Source organism: Coenobita brevimanus, chromosome 5 (assembly GCF_032717465.1).
Source record: "Coenobita brevimanus isolate Jiangsu-jjx chromosome 5, ASM3271746v2, whole genome shotgun sequence".
In the NCBI taxonomy this organism is placed as follows: Eukaryota; Metazoa; Arthropoda; class Malacostraca; order Decapoda; family Coenobitidae; genus Coenobita; species Coenobita brevimanus.
The window spans coordinates 40,182,590-40,205,139 of record NC_136958.1 but is presented as its reverse complement, the minus strand read 5'-3'; the positions used below and the strand labels follow the sequence as shown (position 1 = coordinate 40,205,139).

Genomic DNA, 22,550 nt, shown 5'->3' with positions numbered 1-22,550 from the left:
ATGTCATTATATTGGTTGGTGATTGGTGGAGTTTGTTTCATTCCACCTTCAGATTGCCTATCATACAATGGTAAGACTTCCTGTGAGAGGTTATCCATTAATAAACATATTGTACAAATGTCTTACAACCAGAGAGTTTGTGGTCTTGTAATAGCATCACAGTCACATAAATATATGAAAATCTTTAGAGACAAGTATGTTAGGGATTCAGACTAGGTTTTTCATGCAGGACCAGTTTTTGATAGACAGTTACAGCTTTTTCTTTGCACTTGTCAGCATAGCTAAGAAACTAAAGACTCAAATGTTGGGGTCATTTAGGTATTACCCAGAATTAAATCACAACTCTCAGTACAAGTATACACATTGTGGAGACAGTCTTAGAAAGAACAGCCTATTGAGACATTGTGTTGGTCAATTAGAGAAATTTAGGCTGTCACAGGTTGGGAATGTTCTGACTGGCTGACACTGTAATAAACTGCACTCCTTTAAATAAAGGAAAATGCCAGTAAAGTTGTTGTTTTACCCTGGTCTGTCTAGCAGAGCAGACCCATTGACCACAAACCAGCAGCCACCTTCCTGTGGCAGAACAACACCTCTTTAGGTTTGGAACAGGGGTCCTTCCACATGTTTGGTTACGGTACTTTAAAAATAGTTAACATAACTCTCTTACTTGTTGAAATTTTGTTAAATTGAAGAAAACCCTGCTGGTGGATTTTCCTGTGCCATATGATGTTGAAAACATTTATATATCTTAGCTGGTCTTACAACATGTTTGAGCTTTGTTTCCTGTTTTTGAACTATAATCCAAAAAACAAATTGTTAATAATAAATGTGTATGATCAGTTGAGATCATGTGATATTAATGCTCTGATTTAATATTGTTATAAGCTCTAGCTCTTATTGCATTTTTTTTTTTTCATTTCCAGCATCAATAAAAGTATATTGGTAATTATTTTTCATATTGTTACCTTTGTTTTGGCTACCCCATTATTTACTTTAAATTCCAAGAACTTATTAACTATCACAACTGATTTCTAATACACTGTTTGTGAAGGATGTTTGGACAGGTGGATGTTAGAGTGGTTAGTATTATTGTTGGAGTGAGACGGGTGTGATGTCTCCACGGTTCTTCAGTCTTTGCCCTATAGACAGGGCAGATGAATATGGATATGAGAGAGGTCAAAGCTAGACCTACAGAAACTGGAATGATGCAAGGAATGGAATATTTCAACCTGGAAAATGTGCAAAGAAGTGGAAAGTAGAGTGACACAAGGAAGGAAAGTAGCAGAAAATGATTAGTCAAGAGTGAGAGCGGTGGAGATGGGCCTGCTGAGGAATGTGTGTGGAGTACAGAGGGTAGATAGGACATGAGATAACGTGATTTGTGAAAGATGGGGAGTGGGGAAGTCTGTGGACACCAGAATCGAAGAGTGTGTACTGAGATGGTATAGTCGTTTGGAGAGAATGGATAACAATAGTGGTGAAAAAGGTATAGCTGAATGAATCTGAAGGAGGGAGGAGGTGAGGTGGGCCAAGGTGGAGGGATATGGTGAATGCGTGTGAGGACGAGAGTTATGGAAGTCGATGGTGCTAGGAGACTGATGTGATTGAGCTGGCTGGATGAATGTTCTGAGAACAAGCGCATGATCAAGGATTTGGCACCCCTTTTAAACATGACAGCATTTGGATTGACTCTATTGGATATGTTTACTTGAAGCTACAGAATGTGATGAAAGTTCTTTGGTGTATAAGATAGTCAGGATTCCAGGGGCTTGAATGATGAGTGAATGGAAGCGTGGCCCATTGAATTGGGTAAACTTGGGCTGTCTGGACTTGCTACTCCTCACCCTGCCCTAGGGTGGGAAAGGAGGCCCGGATGATGATGACAATGACTTACATCCGAGATGGTTGAGGCTTATTGCTCAAAACACTACTTGGAGAAGTGACTGGTCACTCATCTTCTCGCAATATGTATCATGGCTGTTACTTAGCAATCATAGGATGATGCTATGACACACCTGGTTTTTGACTTAGTTATTAATTTGATTGTCGCAAAAGAAATTTATCATTTTACTTTTAATACATCAAAAACTCAGTTCCTACATCTTTCCTGTCAAAATCTTTCACAGGAATATCCATTAATACTGAACAACATACAGTACAGTTCAGTCCTTTGTCATCTCGCAATACCCTCGGTGTTTCTTTCTCTTGGAACTTATCAAGGAAAGATCAGTCCCTCCTTTGCAGCATTCTATCTATCTATAGCCCGACGCCCTAATCCCGCAAAGGGTGGCCGCAGACAAAACGCCTCCAAGTCACTCTGTCACCCACCATTTGACTCCCCTCCCTCCAACTCACCCCCCCCTCCCTCATATACCTCTCAACTCCATCCCTCCACCTCATCCTCGGTCTACCCCTCCCTCTCCCTCCCTCCACCTCACCTACATACACCCTCTTAGTCAGTCTTTCATTCTCCATTCTCTCCACATGTCCAAACCACCTCAGTGTATTTCTCCTAATCTTTTCAACCACATCCACATCTACCCCACAACGTTCCTTCACTTCTTCATTCGTCAACCTGTCCCTCCACGTCACTCCACATGCTCCTCTCAAGTAACTCATTTCCACTGCTCTCACTCTTGACTTGTTCCCCTCTTGCAAGGTCCACGCCTCGCTTCCATACGTCAGGGTAGGGATCACAATACTATCATGCAGTGACTTCTTAACTTTGCAGCATTCACTTCCAAGATATTCTGTGTACTACCATGAGTGTGTACTACCATCTTTATGTCCAACACTATTGCAAGAGTTTACCAACACTCATTCATGAGGGAGGTAGGGAGGTTAAGGATGTTTAAACGTATGGTAAAACTGGTGCCATCACAAGTTCTCTCTCCCCAGCACCTGTTGTGACGTTAAAACAGGATAAATCAATGTACAATAATTCTTGAAAGATCTCCTTTTTTTATTTTAATTCATAAAATTTCTATAAATACTCTGGATTTTCTTCATTTTAAATGTAATATGTTAACACCAAAAATAAAGTATGATATTTTACTTCAGTTTCTATGCCAACATAACTTGACAGTGTATACCATATTATTTAAAATCTGTAGATCTCTTCACATCATACAACATTACCAAAACAAATACCCTTTTTATACAATCATCACCTTTAATCACATCATCACAATGCTCTATCAAAGGATTATATTACAGCAGTTAAACCATATCCACTCCCACATTCATAACAACCATACTTCCTTTGACATCCATAACATTCTCTCCATACACATAAAACTATATATAAAAAAAAACTTTATACACTTTCTCAAGACTGAGAATCATTACAATGGAATAAAGAACACTAACCTAAATTAAAATCCACTTAAAATAACACGAGCTACCGCTCACTATGTATGTACACTGTAATTTAGTTTAAGCAGAACCGGACTGCAACTAAATGCCTTTTGTTCTGATTATAGAATAATCCAAAAGGCTGCTACATACTAGTGCTCATGACACCCTATTCAAAACTTTGACAAATTTGTACTTTTACTGCATGTCTACTTCTATGCAATTTATGCTGGACCAAGACTGCAAGGAATTTATCCCATATAATTTTTTCTTCAACTTCCAACAGTCTGAATGCATACAATCTACTCTAGGCTCAACTACATTACCTTAAAATCTTCTGCCTTGGTGCTTGTGATTTTAATGCAAATACTTCCACTGATGAATAATTCTTTAATTTTATGAAGTGTACAAGATTCAGGGATGGTCATCTTACTGCATATCAATATCAAAGCACCAGCTGTGCCTATTATGTAGGACAGTCTTGTTTGCAAACTTGGCTTAAGTATTATATTTTACTTGTACACTTAATGCTACAAAATCCATTGTGATGGAATGTGAATGTAAGTGAAGTGATTTTTTTTTTTCTTTTTTAGGTTTTATAACAAACTGATGCATAAATTCAGGTTATGCATCCAACTGATGTAATATCTTTGACTATCAAGCATATACTATTTCACATACCTACAAAAATGCTGAAATAACATGAAATGGAAGACACTTAATAGTGTTACTAATTCTGACAAAACTTATTTAAAAACATGAAAGTCACAGCTCTTGTATTATGAATAAGCCTTTACTTGGTCTTTATGGAAGTTCAACAATGACCAGCCACTGATAACCTGCTGCATCAAGAAATTTTGTTCACTGCTAAAACTGTGCATTATGATAGCTAACTTGTAGCTAAACAGACAAACATAAGCACCCAATTTACAATAACTGGTGGAGATGAAGAATACTTAGTACAGTAATAATCTACTGTGAAAGTAATCAAAATCAGTAAAAATAAATAAAAAAATAAAAAGAAACTGCATGAAAATGACCTTTACAAAAAGTCTTCATCTGAAATATGCACCAATGGGACAAATACATGCACAGTTGACCAAAATCATGAGGTTTGAGGTAAACCTGAAGAAAGCTTGATAAAATTTTTAAAATTAACATCATTGTGACAGAATTCATTCTTAAGTTGGACTCACAAAATAATGCTTTTGCCATTAAATGCATTACCTTGACCTAACACAGTACTGATATTATCCAAATAACTTTCTTCCCACAGCTCAGTCCAGCATCATTCTACTGCATGGGTATATTGGTAAATTCTTACAATTTCAAGATGAACCACATTCAGCTAACAGTATGACCAGAAAAACAATATAAGCAATACACTCATAAGAAACCAAACCCCAGATACAGTTGCTCCCCAATTTACAAACTTAATTGTGGCTAAGCACTGTTTGGTAACATGAAAAATCCCCCAAGCTGAAATTCACTCCTACATGAGGCCAAATACTGTATGTGCAAATTACTGTTGAACATTCGGAACACAGACAGAAACTAAAATACCACTGCTATGCCAACTGCTTATGATAGTACCAATGCCAATAAATACTGTATACAGCATTCTGTACATGCCACTGACAAAAAGACCTAAATAAATGTTTCTTAAAAAAAAGTCTGCATCCTTGTAACTCAAAATTCCATAAAGGAGCAATTGTAATGAAAAGTAAAATCTAGTATTCAAAGAAAATGAAATTCGACTATCCTTAGAAAACACAAGTTGGGCACAGAATATGCTATACATCAGATCCTGGGTTCAAAGACTAAGAAATTATATCAACACACAACTACAAAGTGAACACAACATTTGGGGACCAGTTCCTTTCAGGGCAGCAGGCATCCTTGGGCAGTATTCTAGGTGGCATAGGAGGTTCTGCAGCACTTCCATAATGATTAATGTCCATATTACACCTAAACACTCTCTTGTACGTCAGTTATTCTGTTGTGTGGATGCTTATGCCCATGGGGTGGAGTTGGGACTTGGGGGGGCTTGAATGATGAGTGAATGAAAGTGTGATCAATTCATTTTAAAAAATGATTTTTAAAGTCTCCCTCTCCTGGTTTTTCATGCTCTTGACTCTGCCTCACACCATCCTTAGGTGGGATATGATGATGATGATTTAATATTGATACAGTTTGCATAAATAGTACACAAGATAACAGAGGGGTTAAGTGCAGGATAAATTATAAAGAGGGTAGGGTTGCAAGAGAAAGACTGAAAAAGACCTGGGATGACATCAGTGTGACCTCAGGGATAAGAGACTGAAGAGGAAGGCTGCCAGAGATCAAGCAGCATGGAAAGCCACCATTATATGACCAAGGCCAACACATGCACACAGGTTGAAGCCTTTATTAATGAAACAAACAAAATGAAGAGAAGTGGCTGGTTAGAGTAATCATGGCTATCGAGCACCCAGGTGAGAGTGAATGGAGATTTGAGTTATGAGTTTTCTGTGAATGCTGACATTCATCAGGTCAGTCTTGAGCCCCTTATTAATTGTCATGGCGCTTGAGGCTCTCACCTGACTTCAGAAATGGATTCCCATGGGAGATGTTGGATGCTGATGACAACTGCAGAGAATGAAAGGGAGGCGGAGGAAAGATTTTGGAAGTAGAGATGGAATGTGGCACAAGGGTTTGAGAGTAAATGTGGACAACGTGAAAGTGATGATATTGCAGGGCTGATGGCAGCATTGTTAAAGCATGAGGAGTGTGATTAATGTGCAGTTTGCCACAAGGGTGTGGGAAGTAATTCCATCTTGTGCAGTTTTTATGATCTGTGGGTGCATAAGAGATATGGAGGTGTTACAGGCACACTACAAAGTAGTGCTCATTTTGTTTGGTGTGTGGAGAAGCATATAGAGATTGTCATGCATGAAGGACTGATCTTGCTGGTGAGTCTCTTGAGTGTGTGGAGGAGTTTTGTTTTTTGGGGGACATGTTACATGCTAGAGGTGGGACTGGAGCTAGCTCCATGGCTACGATAAGGAGTGGTTGGAGGAAGTTCAGAGTGCTGTTATCTTTCGACATCGAGGGCTCTCCCTCTGTGGTAAGGGAACTTTACATGCAGCATGTATTAGAAGTGTAATACTGTATGGTAGTGAGGCCTGGGGAGTAAAGAAGGAGGATATGCATAGGCTCAAATGTACAGAAATGACAATGATTAGATGGATGTGTGGTGCACCTTTGAATGTAAGGTCTGGGGGAGTTAGGTTTATGATTGGAGAGTTGAAAGGATGGAACTGGAGTGTATTGTTGTGTACAGGAGGGGCATATGGAGAGGATGGAGGATGGGAATTGGGTATGGAAAGTGAGAAGTGTGAAAGTCTTAGGCAGAGTTGCAAGAGGCAGGCCGAAAAAGACCTGTGATGAAGTCACAGTCTGACCTCAGGGATAAGGGACTGATTAGGGAGGCTGCCAGAGATTGAGCAGTGTGGAGAGCCGCCATTAGGTGGCCAAGGCCGATGCATGTAAGCATGTCAGAGCCTTCATAAACAAAACGATATGAGGTGTTATGAAAATTAACTCCCTAGGCCACTTAGAATACAGCTCCTTAACTTGCACTTAACTCAATTCACACTCAAATTCACATATTAACCACCAACTACTGTACAACACAAGCTTCCCTTCAGATTATGAATTCTCCTCCTAATGGTACTCTACTTGATTTGGACATCTACGTTTAGGGTCACAATATCTGTTACCAGCACTTGACTTAATATCACATCTTGTCTACGATAATTCCAGTTCCTATTTTTGGCAATTATGGTGTAATTAAAAACATTCCTCAGTTCAAATGGTCCCATTATTCAATCTAAAAGCAGAACTTAGTCTTTCCGTTCTTAAACCTTGGGATCCCCAGCATTGTTCAAGCAAACTGCCATCCTGAGTAGTCACTCTGGAAAAATCTATTATCACTGCACTGAGGGGAAAAGCAACTCCATCATATTTGATTCTCTAACCAACACTACTAATGGTGTTGAGGACTCTGTTTATAAAAGAACTTGCAACACACTGTAGCTGCAAAAACAGACATAATATACATCACTGTACAAGAAATTAATAGCCATCCCTTAAAACAAAAATAAAAAATTGTGGTAAATTGTAAATGGATTCTGCTGTTTTAAAGTACCACACTTCCAGAGCAATTATAAAACTAAATAAAATCATATCAGAGCCTTAGTTCTGACCATGTAAAAAAGAAAAAGAAAGAAAGAAAGAAAGAAAGAAAAAAAAAAACATATACAAAAAGCAGAAGTGTGAGGAAGAAATGTGGAAAAGTAAATGAGTCCGACAGCTTCAACTTTGGCTCCAGCAAACTTCTCCTGCACCAAATCTTCACTAATGCTGCATCAGTTTCATATGTACCTCACTCACAGATGTAGAATAAGAGCTTCTTTGGTAATCTTCAGGCACAAAATACGTGTATTTATTTTTTGCTGAAGTGGTTTTGGATTTACAGAGCAGCATTCTCAAACATGGCTCCTTTACTGATGAACATTTCAGTAAATGGCCCTTCTTGGTGAAGTTCAACAGCTTGCAATTTCTTTAACACCAACATTGTATAGAACTTCTGAGCCACCTGAAAGAAAAACAGCAATACTGTAATCAACACCAAATGTAACTTCTAGTGATTATGTGCACTACTAATAAAGTTTATCCACACACTAGGCCTTTGGCTGGCCTTCTCAAATCTCGGTATTCCCCTGGGCACACTACAGGAAAAAACTGCCTTTCTAGTCTTCTACTACATATTATATAACTTTCCAAATCTTGCAAATTAGAGATAAGTCATAAATCTGAGAGGTAACATCTTTGGAACAAAAATGCGAACAAGTTGGTATGCACTGTCCCTTTGCTGGTGAGTACCAATCCCTGCACTACAGGCCTAATTATTTTTTCTCCTATTTCCATAGGCGAGCTGCCATTTGGCGACCAAGGCTGAGGCATGCAAGCATTTTGGAGCCTTTACAAAAGAAATGAAACAAAACGATTTCCATATGATTCTATTCAGCTTAGGAGGTGTTTTGAAATGAAGGGTGGAATTCAGCCTTCAATATCCCCTTCACTGCTACAAGCCCTTCCAAAACTGGGTAAAACTGCTTGGTTGTAGCCTGCATCAAATGAAAAATCAATCATCACAGTGAAGAATTCTGATTCTACATAGGAGAAACAAGACTGATCATTACTTGGTTCCAGTGAGGGACCCACTGGCTCCAGATGAGAAATTCTCCTATAACCCCTTCAATCCAAGTAACTACCCTATTTTGTGACAGCAGCTGCCACGTTGAGTACACCGCTTCCCGTCCGATCAGCGAAGTTAAGCAACGATGGGTCTGGTTAGTACTTGGATGGGTGACCGCCTGGGAACACCTGATGCTGTTGGCATCCCTACGTGTTAAGTGGGGTTGGTGGAGGATTAGTGCCCCTCCCTGTAAAACAATTAACTCTAAGCCCTTGTCCACCCCGTTTGGGATACATGGCGTCTGGCAATGGATGGGAGCTGCCAAACAATTTTATCCAGCTCAGGAAAGGCACCTAAGCTTAATGGGGATATTATAAAGCAAGCCATTTACACAGAGACTACATACCTAATCATCGGAAAGTAACATCTTACCAGCTAGCACTGCCTATTTTAATGTCCATTTCTTAATTTCATGACCAACTGGTCAGTCCATTTTACTGGTACCCACTCATCCTTCCTACTGATTGCTTCCCAACTCTCAATGCGTTATGCTACCTTCATATGACTCTACACTTAGTGACAAGTCACGTGGTTTCCTGAAGCCTTTCAAACCATTTACTGTACTATGCTTTATGTGCTTGGTGGTCTAGTGGGTTAAGGAGCTCCAACCAGATGTGGCCCGTGGGGGTTTAAATATAAAGGGTGGTGGAGTTCACTGCTCATATGATGCCACTCAGGTGCTCTCACCTTAAATATATACACAGTGTAATCTAGCCCAGGATCCCAATGCTTCTGATGGGACAATAAAAGGACTGGTTGACAGACATACACCTGTACACTTACACTCACCTGTTTTCTGTTATTTTGGTGCACAAGATCTGAGAAGAGAATATTGTTATTCCTTAGTCTTCTCTTTATGCTGACAAACATCTGACCAGCTCGTTTATTAACCACTCGTTCCTCAAACTGCTCGTAGGTTTCATCATCCGCTTGTTCCTCCTGCAAAAAATCAGCAGTAACTACATTCAGTGTGTATTTTCTTTTTAAATTCAGCATTTATTGTGATGGAGACAGGAGGTTCCATGATGCTGTAAATCTTTCTATGAGGGTACTAATGCATGTGTGATGACAAGGGGAGAAAATAAATAAAACCATCAGCATAAAATGTAGGTGTGCAACAAGGAAGTGACACTGCTTAATTTGTTAACAGAAGTACAGTACAATAATAATTAAGGAAGTTTAAGTGGGGACACAAAGCACTGATGCTATATTAGAATTACAGAATATCATCATAATTGGCTGGTTTGTATGTACTGTACTGGTAATCTCTAGACCATTATATTATATAGTCTTTATCTTACAACTTCACAACTTTTTCTACCCCAATATACACAACACCCAATCCACATACCTCCTCTTCCTCCTCCTCCTGCCTCAAGATATTGGAAGGAGTGTTTGGTCGCTCTGAGTAGTTGGAGCGCGGCCCACCGTCGGACATGCCCCCCGGGGTGTTGGCTGGTGGGTGAGTGCCATCGTAACCTGTTGTTTCGGCTGCTGGTTGGATCTGCTGTTATAGGGTAAACAGATGGACATATAATAATCATCATCATCATCTTGACCTTTCTCCCCTGCCATCCAAGGAAGGGGAAAAATGCCAATTAATACAGAAGTGAAGTGAATATACTGATTGCTCTTGTTGCTGAGAGGGTCAAGTTATACATATGATAAATTAAGAGACTAAAATGTGGAAAAGAGACAGCCAAGTTACACAAAAATGATGAACAGTGAATGATGTGTAGTGACCAAGAGGATAAAAAGGTGAAGGGGAAACACAGGCTAGGTTCATTATCTTTCTGAACAGCTTGTACTACACACAGCCTATCTTCAGAAGGTAAAGATGGGCTTAGTATAACTTGAACCACCAGAAAAATAAAGACCCTAAACTTTTTCCTTTATTACCCTCCTAACCATTTCATCCACTTACACAAAACTGATTAATAGGACTCAAACGCTGTTGTTAACCTCTCCAATCAGGTGATGTCTGCTATATTCTTGCTACTACCAGAGATTTATCCAACTCAGGGGGGATTTCTTGCAAGATGGGGGCTAATGAAGACTAAATCTAACCTCTTCAGCTTGGGAAGTGTCTCCTCTGTTGAATAAATTTGTCTGAAGGTAGCAAGAATAATCAAAACACACCACTGGATTGAAGGGGTTCAGAAAGAGGGCACAATAATAATAATAATAGTAAAAATGTTAACTATGACTTTGATTTTGTTAATAGGTGGTATAAAAAGGAGAGTTATTTGATGCTAACCCATAAGAGGTAATTTATAAGTGTGGCAAATGCATATGACCTATAGAATCAAAATAATTAAAATTATTGTAGAACAAATAAGGAAAACATAATTCTCCAAATCTTATTACGAGGGAAAAAGTACACGTAAAACTGAATGGGTAAGACTAAGTACAAGATTACAAATAAGAGCAAAAAAATGTGAAAACTGTAATAAGCAGTGTACACAGGTCTTGTACGGTATGATACAACAGAAGTCTAATTTTCAATGCTAAAAGGTACTACACTCTACAATAATACATAATATTTTCAGCTACACTACCCAACATGCTAGGTACATCACCTCGTACCAAACACTGAGATCCCCGCACCCACAAAGCCTAGAACCTGATTTAAGAGCTATTCCCTCCAGACTATATGTAAGACTTGAATTTGCACCATGAGTAACCCATCACACCCAAACATGACAGAAGGCAACCAGTAACTTTATGCTGACAACCTAACATTATTCTATGTTATACTGCAACAATATTCAGCCATTTCTTTAAAACCACACAAACAACGCTTCTGAGGCCTTGAACTTAATTTGTTTCTTAGGTTTATATGAAACACTGAAGGGCTCACTCTTCCCGGATTGCACAACAAATGTATATTTAAGTACGTGAAAATCAAAATCAAATACTGTAATGAAAACTGAAGCTATGATGATGCAATCCTGTTACATACTACTGGTACCTAACAGTAAACCAATACTGTACTGAGAACTAAAAAAATTACTAACTTTAGTAAGTATGTAAATGATGCACATAAAACTTACCATATGAAAAAAATGAAATACTGTACTTCTCACAAACATAAGTCAAAGAAAATCTAACAATGTAATCTAAGTAGCAAATGAAAATAATGCAGTACAGTACTAAACCTTAAAAAGCTGCTGAAAGAAGATAATGAACTCATCTTTTACAATAACAATTCTGTAACCCTTCAACAGTGGGCAAGTCACTTGATGGACAACTGGGCATCCTTGTCAAATGACAAAAAACATTTTCCTGATAAGGCAGTGACATCTGGTGGCCCCGTCATCAACTACAACCCTCCCCTACACTACCCAGAACCTAGGGTGTCTGCTGCAACAACCATGAGGCAGGACACACTTCTCCATTTACCATGAAGTGTGCGTGACTTATTTCTGCCCAGCCACCACAAGGCACGATACATTTATTTCTCTCAAAATAAGTTTGTATTTATGCTGTCACATTCTGCCAAATGAGATTTTTCATGAAGAATAATCTCCCTTACTCACTGCCACAGCAATAGTAGGTAAGCTCATGACAACATCTTGTTTGTTACATGCTGAGGATTACTGAACTTCATTATGGAGTTCTTACTTTTGTGATTACCTTCTCCTTTAGTGAGCAAATGAAAACTGAAGACAGCAAATTTTCATAATAGGGGCCTGTGACTGAGGAAACCAGTACTCTCCCACTGACACTGTTTAAGGGTTAATTTTACTTTAATTACCATAAAACAATTATATTTGGGTTGGGAGAGACTGCCTAATGTGTTAGCAATTGCCTCTATTAACCAATTCACCAGAAGAGGTCCCTCCTAAGCTATAGAGAACTGTCTAGAGGCAAAAAGACTGAAACTGTCATCACACTAGAAGAGTTACAGTATGTCATTACGAAAAGCTACAAATACAAATACAGTAAATAAAGCTCTAGACATTACACCACAAATATAATGGAAATTATCTAGTAAAATAACTGATCTATAAAATGCAGTGGAGCACATCTACCTCAGGCTGATGAACAGAACTACACCTTAACAAAGTAATAACCTTTAGGATTTGAGACATCTGGCTACATAGTGAGACAGATAAAAGTTCTACCCTATGTTTCTGATGGGGTAGTAGAGGACTAGATGACGGCTGGAGAAAAGTTCTAAATAATAAGTGATACACCTCTTACAAGACTATCACACTCCCAAAGCCACTCCCTACTTGCATTCACAATAACACCACTCCAATACCTCGGTGAAAGTGTTGTTCTCCAGGGCTGGGTGCATGGGGCTGTGATAGGGCGTGTGGTGCGCTGGGGTCTGCTTGTACAAAAGAAAGGCAAAGCGAAAAACAAAATAAAATAAATAAAAATAAAAGCATGAGCTGTGAAGTGATACACACCTGTACTTCCTCAACCTCCCTTGGCTGCTGTGGGTTGACCAGGGGTGTGAGAGACAGTGGGCTTTTAGTGTATTCCAAATTGTTAACTCAGACTTGCATAATCCATACTCCATACATCAATAGAAGTGTATTCATGAGGCAGTATGTCTAAATTCAATATGCATTATATCATCAACAGGACTCCACTGCAATTACTGTATATCACCAATTTGAGGGGGGGAAGGTAGGATCCACAATTAAGAAACGGAAAACATCCATGCATTATAGCCACACAACAAAAGCAACAAGTCTTGCTAAACAACTGAATGTACTGTATTACTATATTTCAAACTTTAAAGAGGTATTGATAACCAAACTAACAACCCAAAAAGTTTTGTGAATAAGTGGAATGGAATGAAGTATCCGAGCTTTAATCACAGAAAATATTTTAAAAAGCAATACAGAAAAAATTCAAATGCTGAATAATCATGCTATATAAGGCCCAATTTTACTCCAAATACACATTTTAAAATGAAAGTATTTTAGACTGGAACAGAATTATGCTGAGTTAACAAAATGGCACTTAGTTTCTTAAACTTAGTGCCAGGTGCTGTCACTAACAACCAATCAAATCACATAATGCCATGCTCGCACTTAAGGAATCCCCATTTTGAGGCTGACTATGGTACAGCAAATGTTTTCCATGAACTGGGAGCAAAACCAAGTGCCAAAACCAGATAATCAATTCTTAAGTTACTAGAAACATAATTTATTCTTACTCATGACTGACTGCCAAGATTATATTCATGTAAAGAGAAGTTATCATGAACTACTGTACTTAATACTAATGTGTATTTTAATACTGATAACATTATATACATCAATCTGCATAACTGAGGGCTGTCATAAAATAAACTGTTGTATAAGAAAGAAAAAGGTAAGTCAAGACACCAACACTGGAAATTAATTTGGACAACACACATGCAGAACATATAAAATTCCTCATAACATATACATATCTATATCTATCTATTTATATATATAAAGGGGGGGGGGGGGGGGGGGCAGCAGCGGCGGCTAACCTTTCTAACCCTGAATGCTTTTGTGTCTATTAAGTACCCTCCAGTGACTAAGAAACAACTCATTCTTTACAAAACACTAAAAAGAAGATATCGGACCATGGAATGTAATAAATGATCCACCTTCCTCACCTTAAAACTACTGCACCTACTGCATCTCAAGTCTAATCAACAGGACACTTCACCAATACCTTCATTGTTGCAACATATCAACTGCACACCTCTCTCACACACAGCAATTCTTCAACACCTCTTCCCTCACTGTGATCTTGCATATTTCAGTACCAAACAATCAATCAAGCTCTCAATACCTTGGCTCCTCCTCACAAATACAATCATCTGCATTTTTTTTGGGTGGCTACCTGTAATTTACTCATGAGCAAAACATACAGCCATTTTCTTGACAATCAAGCTACAATGTATTATCCAACCCATGTCCTGTGCTTCTCCATATGGTACATACTTCATCCATCCAGTTTAATCCCTTGTCAATTTCTTAGCTTCCTCAACTTCCAATATGTATACTTGATAAGAATGGAGAAGGGACTGGGAAAAGGGGATAACATTACTTGAAATAAACAATGAGACAAACCAACTAGGGAGAAAAAGCTATTTCCTTCTTTAAGCAACAGTAAAAGAGAAAGGTATAGGTTAATAGAATTTGTTCACCTGGCAATAAGTTATACATTACAATATTTAACATTACTTATAATGCCAATATCTGTATTACTCAGGAGTTTTGCAATGGTACCCCCCCTTCATCTATAAAAGTAAACTGGAAACAAACTGATCTACCAAATCTCGGCTAAATGCAGCATCATTGGAGATGGCACTTCTATCACTAAAATGCATGAAGGTCTCCATTAGGTGTGCAAGTTGCCAGGGTCCCTTGGGTCAGTGTCATACTAGGTTTTATTTCACATCAGGAAAAGCCTCTCTTAGCGATGGACCTTCTTACACTCAACTGGAGAACTGCTTAATAACAAAATGCTACTCAGCAACAAGACATGTGAGGCGGTCTACCCTTTTCTCATGGCAGCTGTTTTTATTCTTACTGCCACAATTCATTTAATCACTTCATGGTCATGTTAATCCTACCCAGTTTCTGGGCTGGGCAGATTATGTCTGTCCTAGAATTAGCCCCTCTCGCGCTGACCCATATCTTCAGGCTGTGATTTTTTCTCTGCTCTGTGTAAATACACATTTCACGATAGAACGTTGGTTTTGGTGTCATTTTAAAGCCGAATAGTTGTGCTTTATCACAGTATGTTCAAAAAGGGAAAACAAAGAAAAAGTCAAAATGACAGGCTGATGTTAGACGAAAACCAAAAATTTTATACCTTGCCGTAGAAAAATATTAGAAATAAAATAAAATAAATAAAAGTAAATAATATATAAATCTGGTTTAAACCAGGCAAAACTACAATAAATTACCTTTACAATAATATACATAGATTATGGTTGTTTAAGCAGTTTCTTACGTTATAAAGAGAAAAGGAAAAAAGATTTTTTTTTAATTCTTGGCCGCATATTCGCTTTGCAATCTTTATCTTTGATCGGTCAGTGTAAATACACTTTTTATGATGGGATGCTGGTTGTGGTGTTATTTTGAAGCTGAATAGTTGCACTTTATCATAGGAAGTACAAAGAAAGGAAAACAAAGAACATAAAAAGTCAAAATGATAAGCTGAAGTTAGGCAAAAACCAGAAATTTTATACCTTGCTGTAGAAAAATATTCACCAAGAATAAAGCAATAAAGAGACAAAGCCATGAGTCAGACCAGCGGTGCAGTGCCCACCTCGCATAGAGCAACCATTCCATGATGTCACCCTCGAGTCTCTTTGTTATGAAGCGTATGTGCGATTTATGGCATCGGTAAATATTTTACAAAAGTACTGTGCCTTAAAATGATCCAAAAATGCATTATTGGAATCTCTGATGTTGGAGTTGAAATTACGTGAAAATGCGTCATCGGAATCTCAAAGGGATTACTTATCATTCAGAGATGTAATGAGAACACGATGAGGATACATCTATCTATCTATCTATTGCCAGATGCCTCAGTCCCGTTTGGGGTGGCCACAAACAAATCGCCTCCAAGTCACCCTGTCCCCCGCCATTTCACTCCCCTGCTCCCAACTCACACCCCCCTCTCTCATATACCTCTCCACCCCATCCCTCCATCTCATCCTCGGCCTCCCCCTCCCTCTTTCCCCCTCCACCTCACTCACATACACTCTCTTCGTCAGTCTTTCACCCTCCATCCTCTCCACATGGCCAAACCACCTCAGTATGTTCCTCATAACGCTTCCTATCACATCCACATCAACACCACAACGCTCCTTTATATCCTCATTCGTCAGCCTGTCTCTCCATGTGACTCCACAGGCTCCTCTTAAATAACTCATTTCCACTGCTCTCACTCTTGACTTGTGTCCTTCCAACAACGTCCAAGCTTCACTTCCGTACGTTAGAGTTGGTATCACAATACTGTCATGTAGTAACTTTTTCACTTCCATGCTCACTTCCCTGTTTCTTATCACTGCTTTCAAAGAACCAGCAACCTTTCTTCCCTGCTGTACCCTTTCAAGCACTTCACCCTCCAAACCTCCATCCTTACTCATCACACTACCCAAGTACTTAAACGTACCGTATTTCGCGGCATGTAAGACGCAGCATTGTGAAAGACGCACCCTAATTCTGGCAGGGCAGTTCTGTGAAAAAAAAGTTTGCCCCAACCAAGATTGCAGTAAGGTTTCTTGATAAGAGCCATTACCACACAGATACACACTCACCTTTCAGAATCTATTCATTACTGATCATCAGCCTTTGGTTTCTTTTTTTATATACAAAGAATGGTACAGGAAAAGAAAACAATGTCCCTTCTTGGCAAAATGTGACTGATATGAGCCACTATCACTTAGATACAACACTCAACTTTCAGAATCTATTCAGTACTGCTCATCATCCTTTAGTTTCTTCTTTTATGTACAAAGAATGATACAGGAAAAGAGAAAACAAAACCTCGTCTTAACAAAACGTGACTTCACACCACGAGGCCATCTCAACTTTGTTGATAAATATGTATCAGTAAACTGATATAAACACAGTTTTTAATATTTTATGAATTTAAAACCACAAATGAAGTCAATAAACTCTATTCTTTCATTCACTGACGAAAACATAAAATACAATGAATGTTCACATCAGTTCATTTATCCTAAAAGAACCCCGTCATATTCCACACCTGTTACGGAATTTCCTCACATTGCCTTGACTCAAGCACAATATCAGACGACTACCATCATTAATCATGCACTCTAACTAACCTGTAATTACCTCCACAAATAATATAAAAAGGTAGCACTTGTAAATACACAAATTACAATGTTTTACAACCAAAGTTCAATATAGCAAGGCTGCTTGGGAACAGGATAGACAGCTGTTTTCACTCTCTTCTCTCAGTATCACTCCTTCACTGTCAGCTATGTTTGCCTTGCAGCATCAACAGTTAAAAATACGTTCTTCACTGATCACAATTTACTAAAAACAGACATTCATCTCAAAACATGTCGAGAATGGTGAAACTATCTCTTAGCAACACTGCTGCATCCCAAGCGCTAGACAACTGGCTCAACCCTCTTCTCCCAGTATCACTCCCTTACTGTCAGCTGTTTTCCTTGCAGCATCAACAATTAAAAATGCATATTTCTCTTACCAGAATTTGCTAAAAACAGACATCCATCTCAAAACATTTGAGTACTGTGAAAACATCCATTTTTGGTCTTAACACTGCTGCCTCCTAGTCGCTATGGTACACACACACACGCACACATGTACACACCACATGCAACATTCGCTCGCCTCTGAAACATTTACATCAGTCCGTTTTGGAGTACCCAGTAGCTTTATTATATGCCAAAAACATCAAAATGTATTTGGTTATTCAATATAAATATCATCACTTAAGGACATGAAACATCTCAAACAATTTATTCATCCAAACATCGTCAGTGCAAGACTAAAGGTGTACAGCACCATTGATCCTAAATTTTCCATGGTTGCATCTGTCATGATCACCTAAAACCTATATTCACTTCATATTACTGACATGGTGAAAATTTCACTCGTCTTCAAATCCTGAGAATTCATCACTACTTCCCCCGAGTCCCGAAGCATCACTGGAAGTCATCACCACGGTCATCATCACTGTTTCACTGTCACTTTCATACAGTAAATGGTCCTCAGTACCATCCATTGAATTGCTTGTACCACACTTCATACGATTTTAACTTGGCAATCGTTTTAACTGAGCACAGGCGATATTCAGACTTGGGGCATTTGATACAGCCCACATTAACCTCCTCAGTACATGTTTCCTGAATTGAATAAAATCATATGGCGAGCATGAATAAACTACACTATAAAATACACTGCTGGGCTGAAGGGATTATAATAAGCTGATTATCAGTTCCCTAGCCTGACTCTTCCCACTTCTACTTCCTTAACTACACCCACACCAAACTCTCACCTACACCTTAGGATTTTGGTCGTTTCGGCCGTAACGTCCAAAATGGCAAACGATTTTACAACCTAACCTAACCTAACCAAACAAATTTGGACGTTACGGCCTAAATGATCCCCATTGCCGATCATGAGAGCTTTGCTTAGGCAGCAGAGATGCAGAGAGTGAACGTTGTTAATCATTCGGATCGCTTCGTCTGCTAAGAATACAGCAGAAATGGCGGACGCTGATATGAATGCCCGTCAGGCACTGCTATTTCAGATATTGCATCAGTTATGCTACTCAGTGAATTTTATCCTATTTTCATAACAAAATACTGTAATTGGGTGTGCCCTGAGATGCATAGACATTGCTAAAGTACTTCACTTGGCTGAAAAAGTGAAGCTGTAACTTTGTTAGCTTGCTAGAGTAGGGTGTATGCTAGACACTAAACTGCTAAGTTGCTAAACCGCTAAACCCCTTGACGGTATTGGCCAGTTGAGCTGAAAACAATCCCGTGAATGCTTTGTGTTCTTGAACTTGCATGTTTTAATATCTGCTGCATATATACACTCACAAAATGTCACAAAAGTAACTGACCTAATTAGGGTTACTGAATTTCCATACGTGACGAAAGTCTGTTTTGATGACTTGGCAGTTTCACTAGCCAGCATCTCTCCAGCATGATTGCTTTCCTAGTCAGTGAATGGATGGCAAGCAAAGTGGTCATGATTGCCTTTCAGAAGGTTAGCAGACAGTTCACCAGTGAGCACGTTAGCTTGCTAGAGTAGGGTGTACGCTAGACACTAAACTGCTAAGTTGCTAAACCGCTAAACCCCTTGACGGTATTGGCCAGTTGAGCTGAAAACAAACCGTGAATGCTTTGTGTTTTTGAACTTGAGTGTTTTAATATCTGCTGTATATATACACTCACAAAATGTCACAAAAGTAACTGACCTAATTAGGGTTACTGTATTTCCATACGTGACGAAAGTGTTTTGATGACTTGGCAGTTTCACTAGCCAGCATCTCTCCAGTATGATTGCTTTGCTCGTTAGTGAATGGATGGCAAGCAAAGTGGTCATGATTGCCTTTCAGAAGGTTAGCAGACAGTTCACCAGTGATCATGTACGTTAGCTTGCAGGAATTGTGCGGATACAAAACTGTTAAATTGCTAAACCGCTAAATATCTTCACGATGTTAGCCAGTTGAGCTGTAAACAAACCCGCGAAAGTTTTATGTGTTTCTGATCTCGGGTGTTTCTTAAATCTGCTGCATATACACACTAGTGTATATTATTTTTAAAAATAAAATCGTCTGCATACTGTAGAAAACACCTGTGGTTGCTAAGCATTGAGATAATCATCTTTATAAGAGTTTCTTCTCAGTGAAGCCTAACTAACCTGCCTTAGTCTAACGTGCAGGACGCATGGGGATATTTTAAGGTAACTTTGAGACAAAAAAGTGCGTCTTATATGCCGCGAAATACGGTACTCACATTTTCCAATTCCTCACCATCCAACCTCGCTGTACATTCACTGACTTCACCTCTCTCAAAGACCATCACTTTACTCTTCCCTACATTCACCTTTAGATTCCGTTTCTTACACACTCTCCCAAACTCATCCACCAAGCCTTGCAGCTCCCCTTCGTCTTCACTCAACAACACAGTATCATCTGCAAACAACAGTACAGGGAGTTTCCAAACACTATCCTCTCTCACCAGGGCCACTCCAACATCCACTACCCTACCTTGTACCTCTTTTATTACCCCATCCATGTACAGATTGAACAACCATGGAGACATGACACATCCCTGTTTCAACCCAACTTTCAAAGAGAAAAATTCACTTAGTTCACCATCCACACGCACTGCAGCCTTCGCACCATCGTACATACTCTTCACAGCATTCAACAACTTCCCATCTACTCCATATATTCTTAACACTTTCCACAATCCTAGTCTATCCACCCTGTCATATGCTTTCTCCAAATCCATGAAAGCCGCATACAACTTCTTTCCCTTCTCTAGAAACTTTTCCACTAAAGATCTGAGAATGAATATCTGATCTACACAACCTTTTCCCTTCCTAAAGCCTCCCTGTTCTTCCAACTAATTCCTCTGTTCTTTCTCTAACTCTGTCAATAAGTATCCTACCATACACTTTTCCTATTATACTAAGAAGACAAATGCCCCTATGATTACCACACACTTCTTTTCCCTTTTCCTTTGTACAAGGGAATAATTATACCTGACTTCCAATCCTCCGGGACTCTACCTTCCTCCCAGGCCAATCTGCACATCTTCCACATCCATTCTACTACTATCTCTCCCCCATGCTTCAGCATTTCACCACACACTCCATCAATTCCTGGGGCTTTCCCTGATTTAACTTTCTTCATTGCTTCCACAACTTCTATCCTACTGATTTCTTCCTGTCTTCTCACCTCCCTCCTTCTCCCAGCCATTCCCCAGCCACTTATACTCTCATTACTTCCATCCTCCACGTTCAACAATTCCTTAAAGTGTTCTCTCCATCTGCTCACTTTTTCTCCCTTCTCCGCTAGTAATCTACCATTTTTATCTTTCACTCCCCTGCTAACTTCACTTCCACCCTGTCTTACTCTTTTCACCTCTCTCCAGAACATTTTCTTACAGTCCCTCCACTTTACACTCAAATTCCTTCCAAATTCCTCATCCGCTCTCTTCTTACTCTCTCTTACTAATCTTTTCACCTCTCTCTTTCTTTCTACATATAACTCTCTCTTCCGCCTCTCAACCTCTTCCACGCCCCTATTCCTCATCCATTCATTGTATGCTTTCTTCTTTTGTGCCACAGCCTGTTTCACCTCTTCAGTCCACCACGCTGATCCTTGCACCCCCCTCCGTCTTCTCTTCCTTCCACACACCACATCACATGCTGCACATATTTCTTCTGTAAATATTCTACACACACCTTCCACGTCCCCCATCTGCTCCAATTCATATTTGCCCAATCGTTCCTCCACTTCTCTCTTATACTCTGCCTTTTTCTCATCCTCTTGTAACCTTTCCACTCTCCTTGCAACTACTCCTTCCTCTCGTCTTTCCCTTCTTCTGTTCCTCCATCTTACTTGGACTTTAATTCTGGCCACCACCAAGTAGTGGTCAGAAAGTCCACTCCCCAACCTCTATAAACTCTTGCATCCAATATACATCTTCGCATCCTTTCATCCACACACACATAATCAATCATTGCCTTCCTTTCATTCAGTTCGCCACCCACCCTTCTCATCACTCGCCATGTATACCTGTGGATCATTTTATGCCTGAAGAGGGTATTGGCTATCACCAACCCCCTCCCAGCACAAATGTCCACTAACGCACTGCCATTCTCATCTATCTCAGCAGGCACACCCCACTCACCAACTATTCCATCCACCTTCACATTCCCAACTTTACCATTCATATCACCAATCAAAAACACTCTCTCATTCCTTCCAAACTTTTCCATGCACACTTCTACATTTGTCCAGAACTCTTCTCTTACTCCTCTAGCCCGATCTTGCGTTGGTGCATACACACACACAATCGCCCACAATTGTATTCCAACTTTCAACTTTACCCACACAATCCTTGATCCAACTGATCCATACTGTCTTATGCTCCTCTTCCATCTTTTACTCACAACTATACAAACTCCTTCCTTTGCCCTCTCATTCTCACCTACTCCTGCACATATACCCCATCCATACTCCCATTCTCTCACACTTTCTCCTCTCCATTTTGTTTGTGATGTAATGCTTTGTTTTCATATGGGCTATCCCTCTTAGTAATCAGCTTTTTGAATGCTTTTGTTACCACACATTTCAACCAGTTTTTGTATTTAAAAAAAAAAAAAAAAAAAAAATAATAATAATAATAATAATA

The 22,550-nt window shown here is 39.3% G+C and overlaps 1 protein-coding gene and 1 pseudogene across 2 annotated transcripts in view; one reads left to right on the top strand and one right to left on the bottom strand.

Moving 5' to 3' along the window:
• Positions 1 to 7,685: 7,685 nt before the first annotated feature.
• The window catches only part of vtd (RAD21 cohesin complex component verthandi), a 29,465-nt gene continuing 14,600 nt past the window's right edge, over positions 7,686 to 22,550 (bottom strand). Inside the window, exons 7-10 of one of the 2 annotated variants that reach the window (XM_080271080.1) lie at positions 12,927 to 12,995; positions 10,011 to 10,166; positions 9,449 to 9,598; positions 7,686 to 7,996 (exon numbers count right to left, since the gene is read on the bottom strand). In XM_080271080.1, the coding sequence (XP_080127206.1) occupies positions 7,871 to 7,996; positions 9,449 to 9,598; positions 10,011 to 10,166; positions 12,927 to 12,995 (501 nt within the window). In that variant the 3' untranslated portion in view covers positions 7,686 to 7,870. The remainder of the gene's footprint in view (positions 7,997 to 9,448; positions 9,599 to 10,010; positions 10,167 to 12,926; positions 12,996 to 22,550) is intronic. The other variant, XM_080271087.1, reaches the window with a different exon arrangement.
• LOC145399466 (5S ribosomal RNA) lies at positions 8,686 to 8,802 on the top strand (annotated as a pseudogene).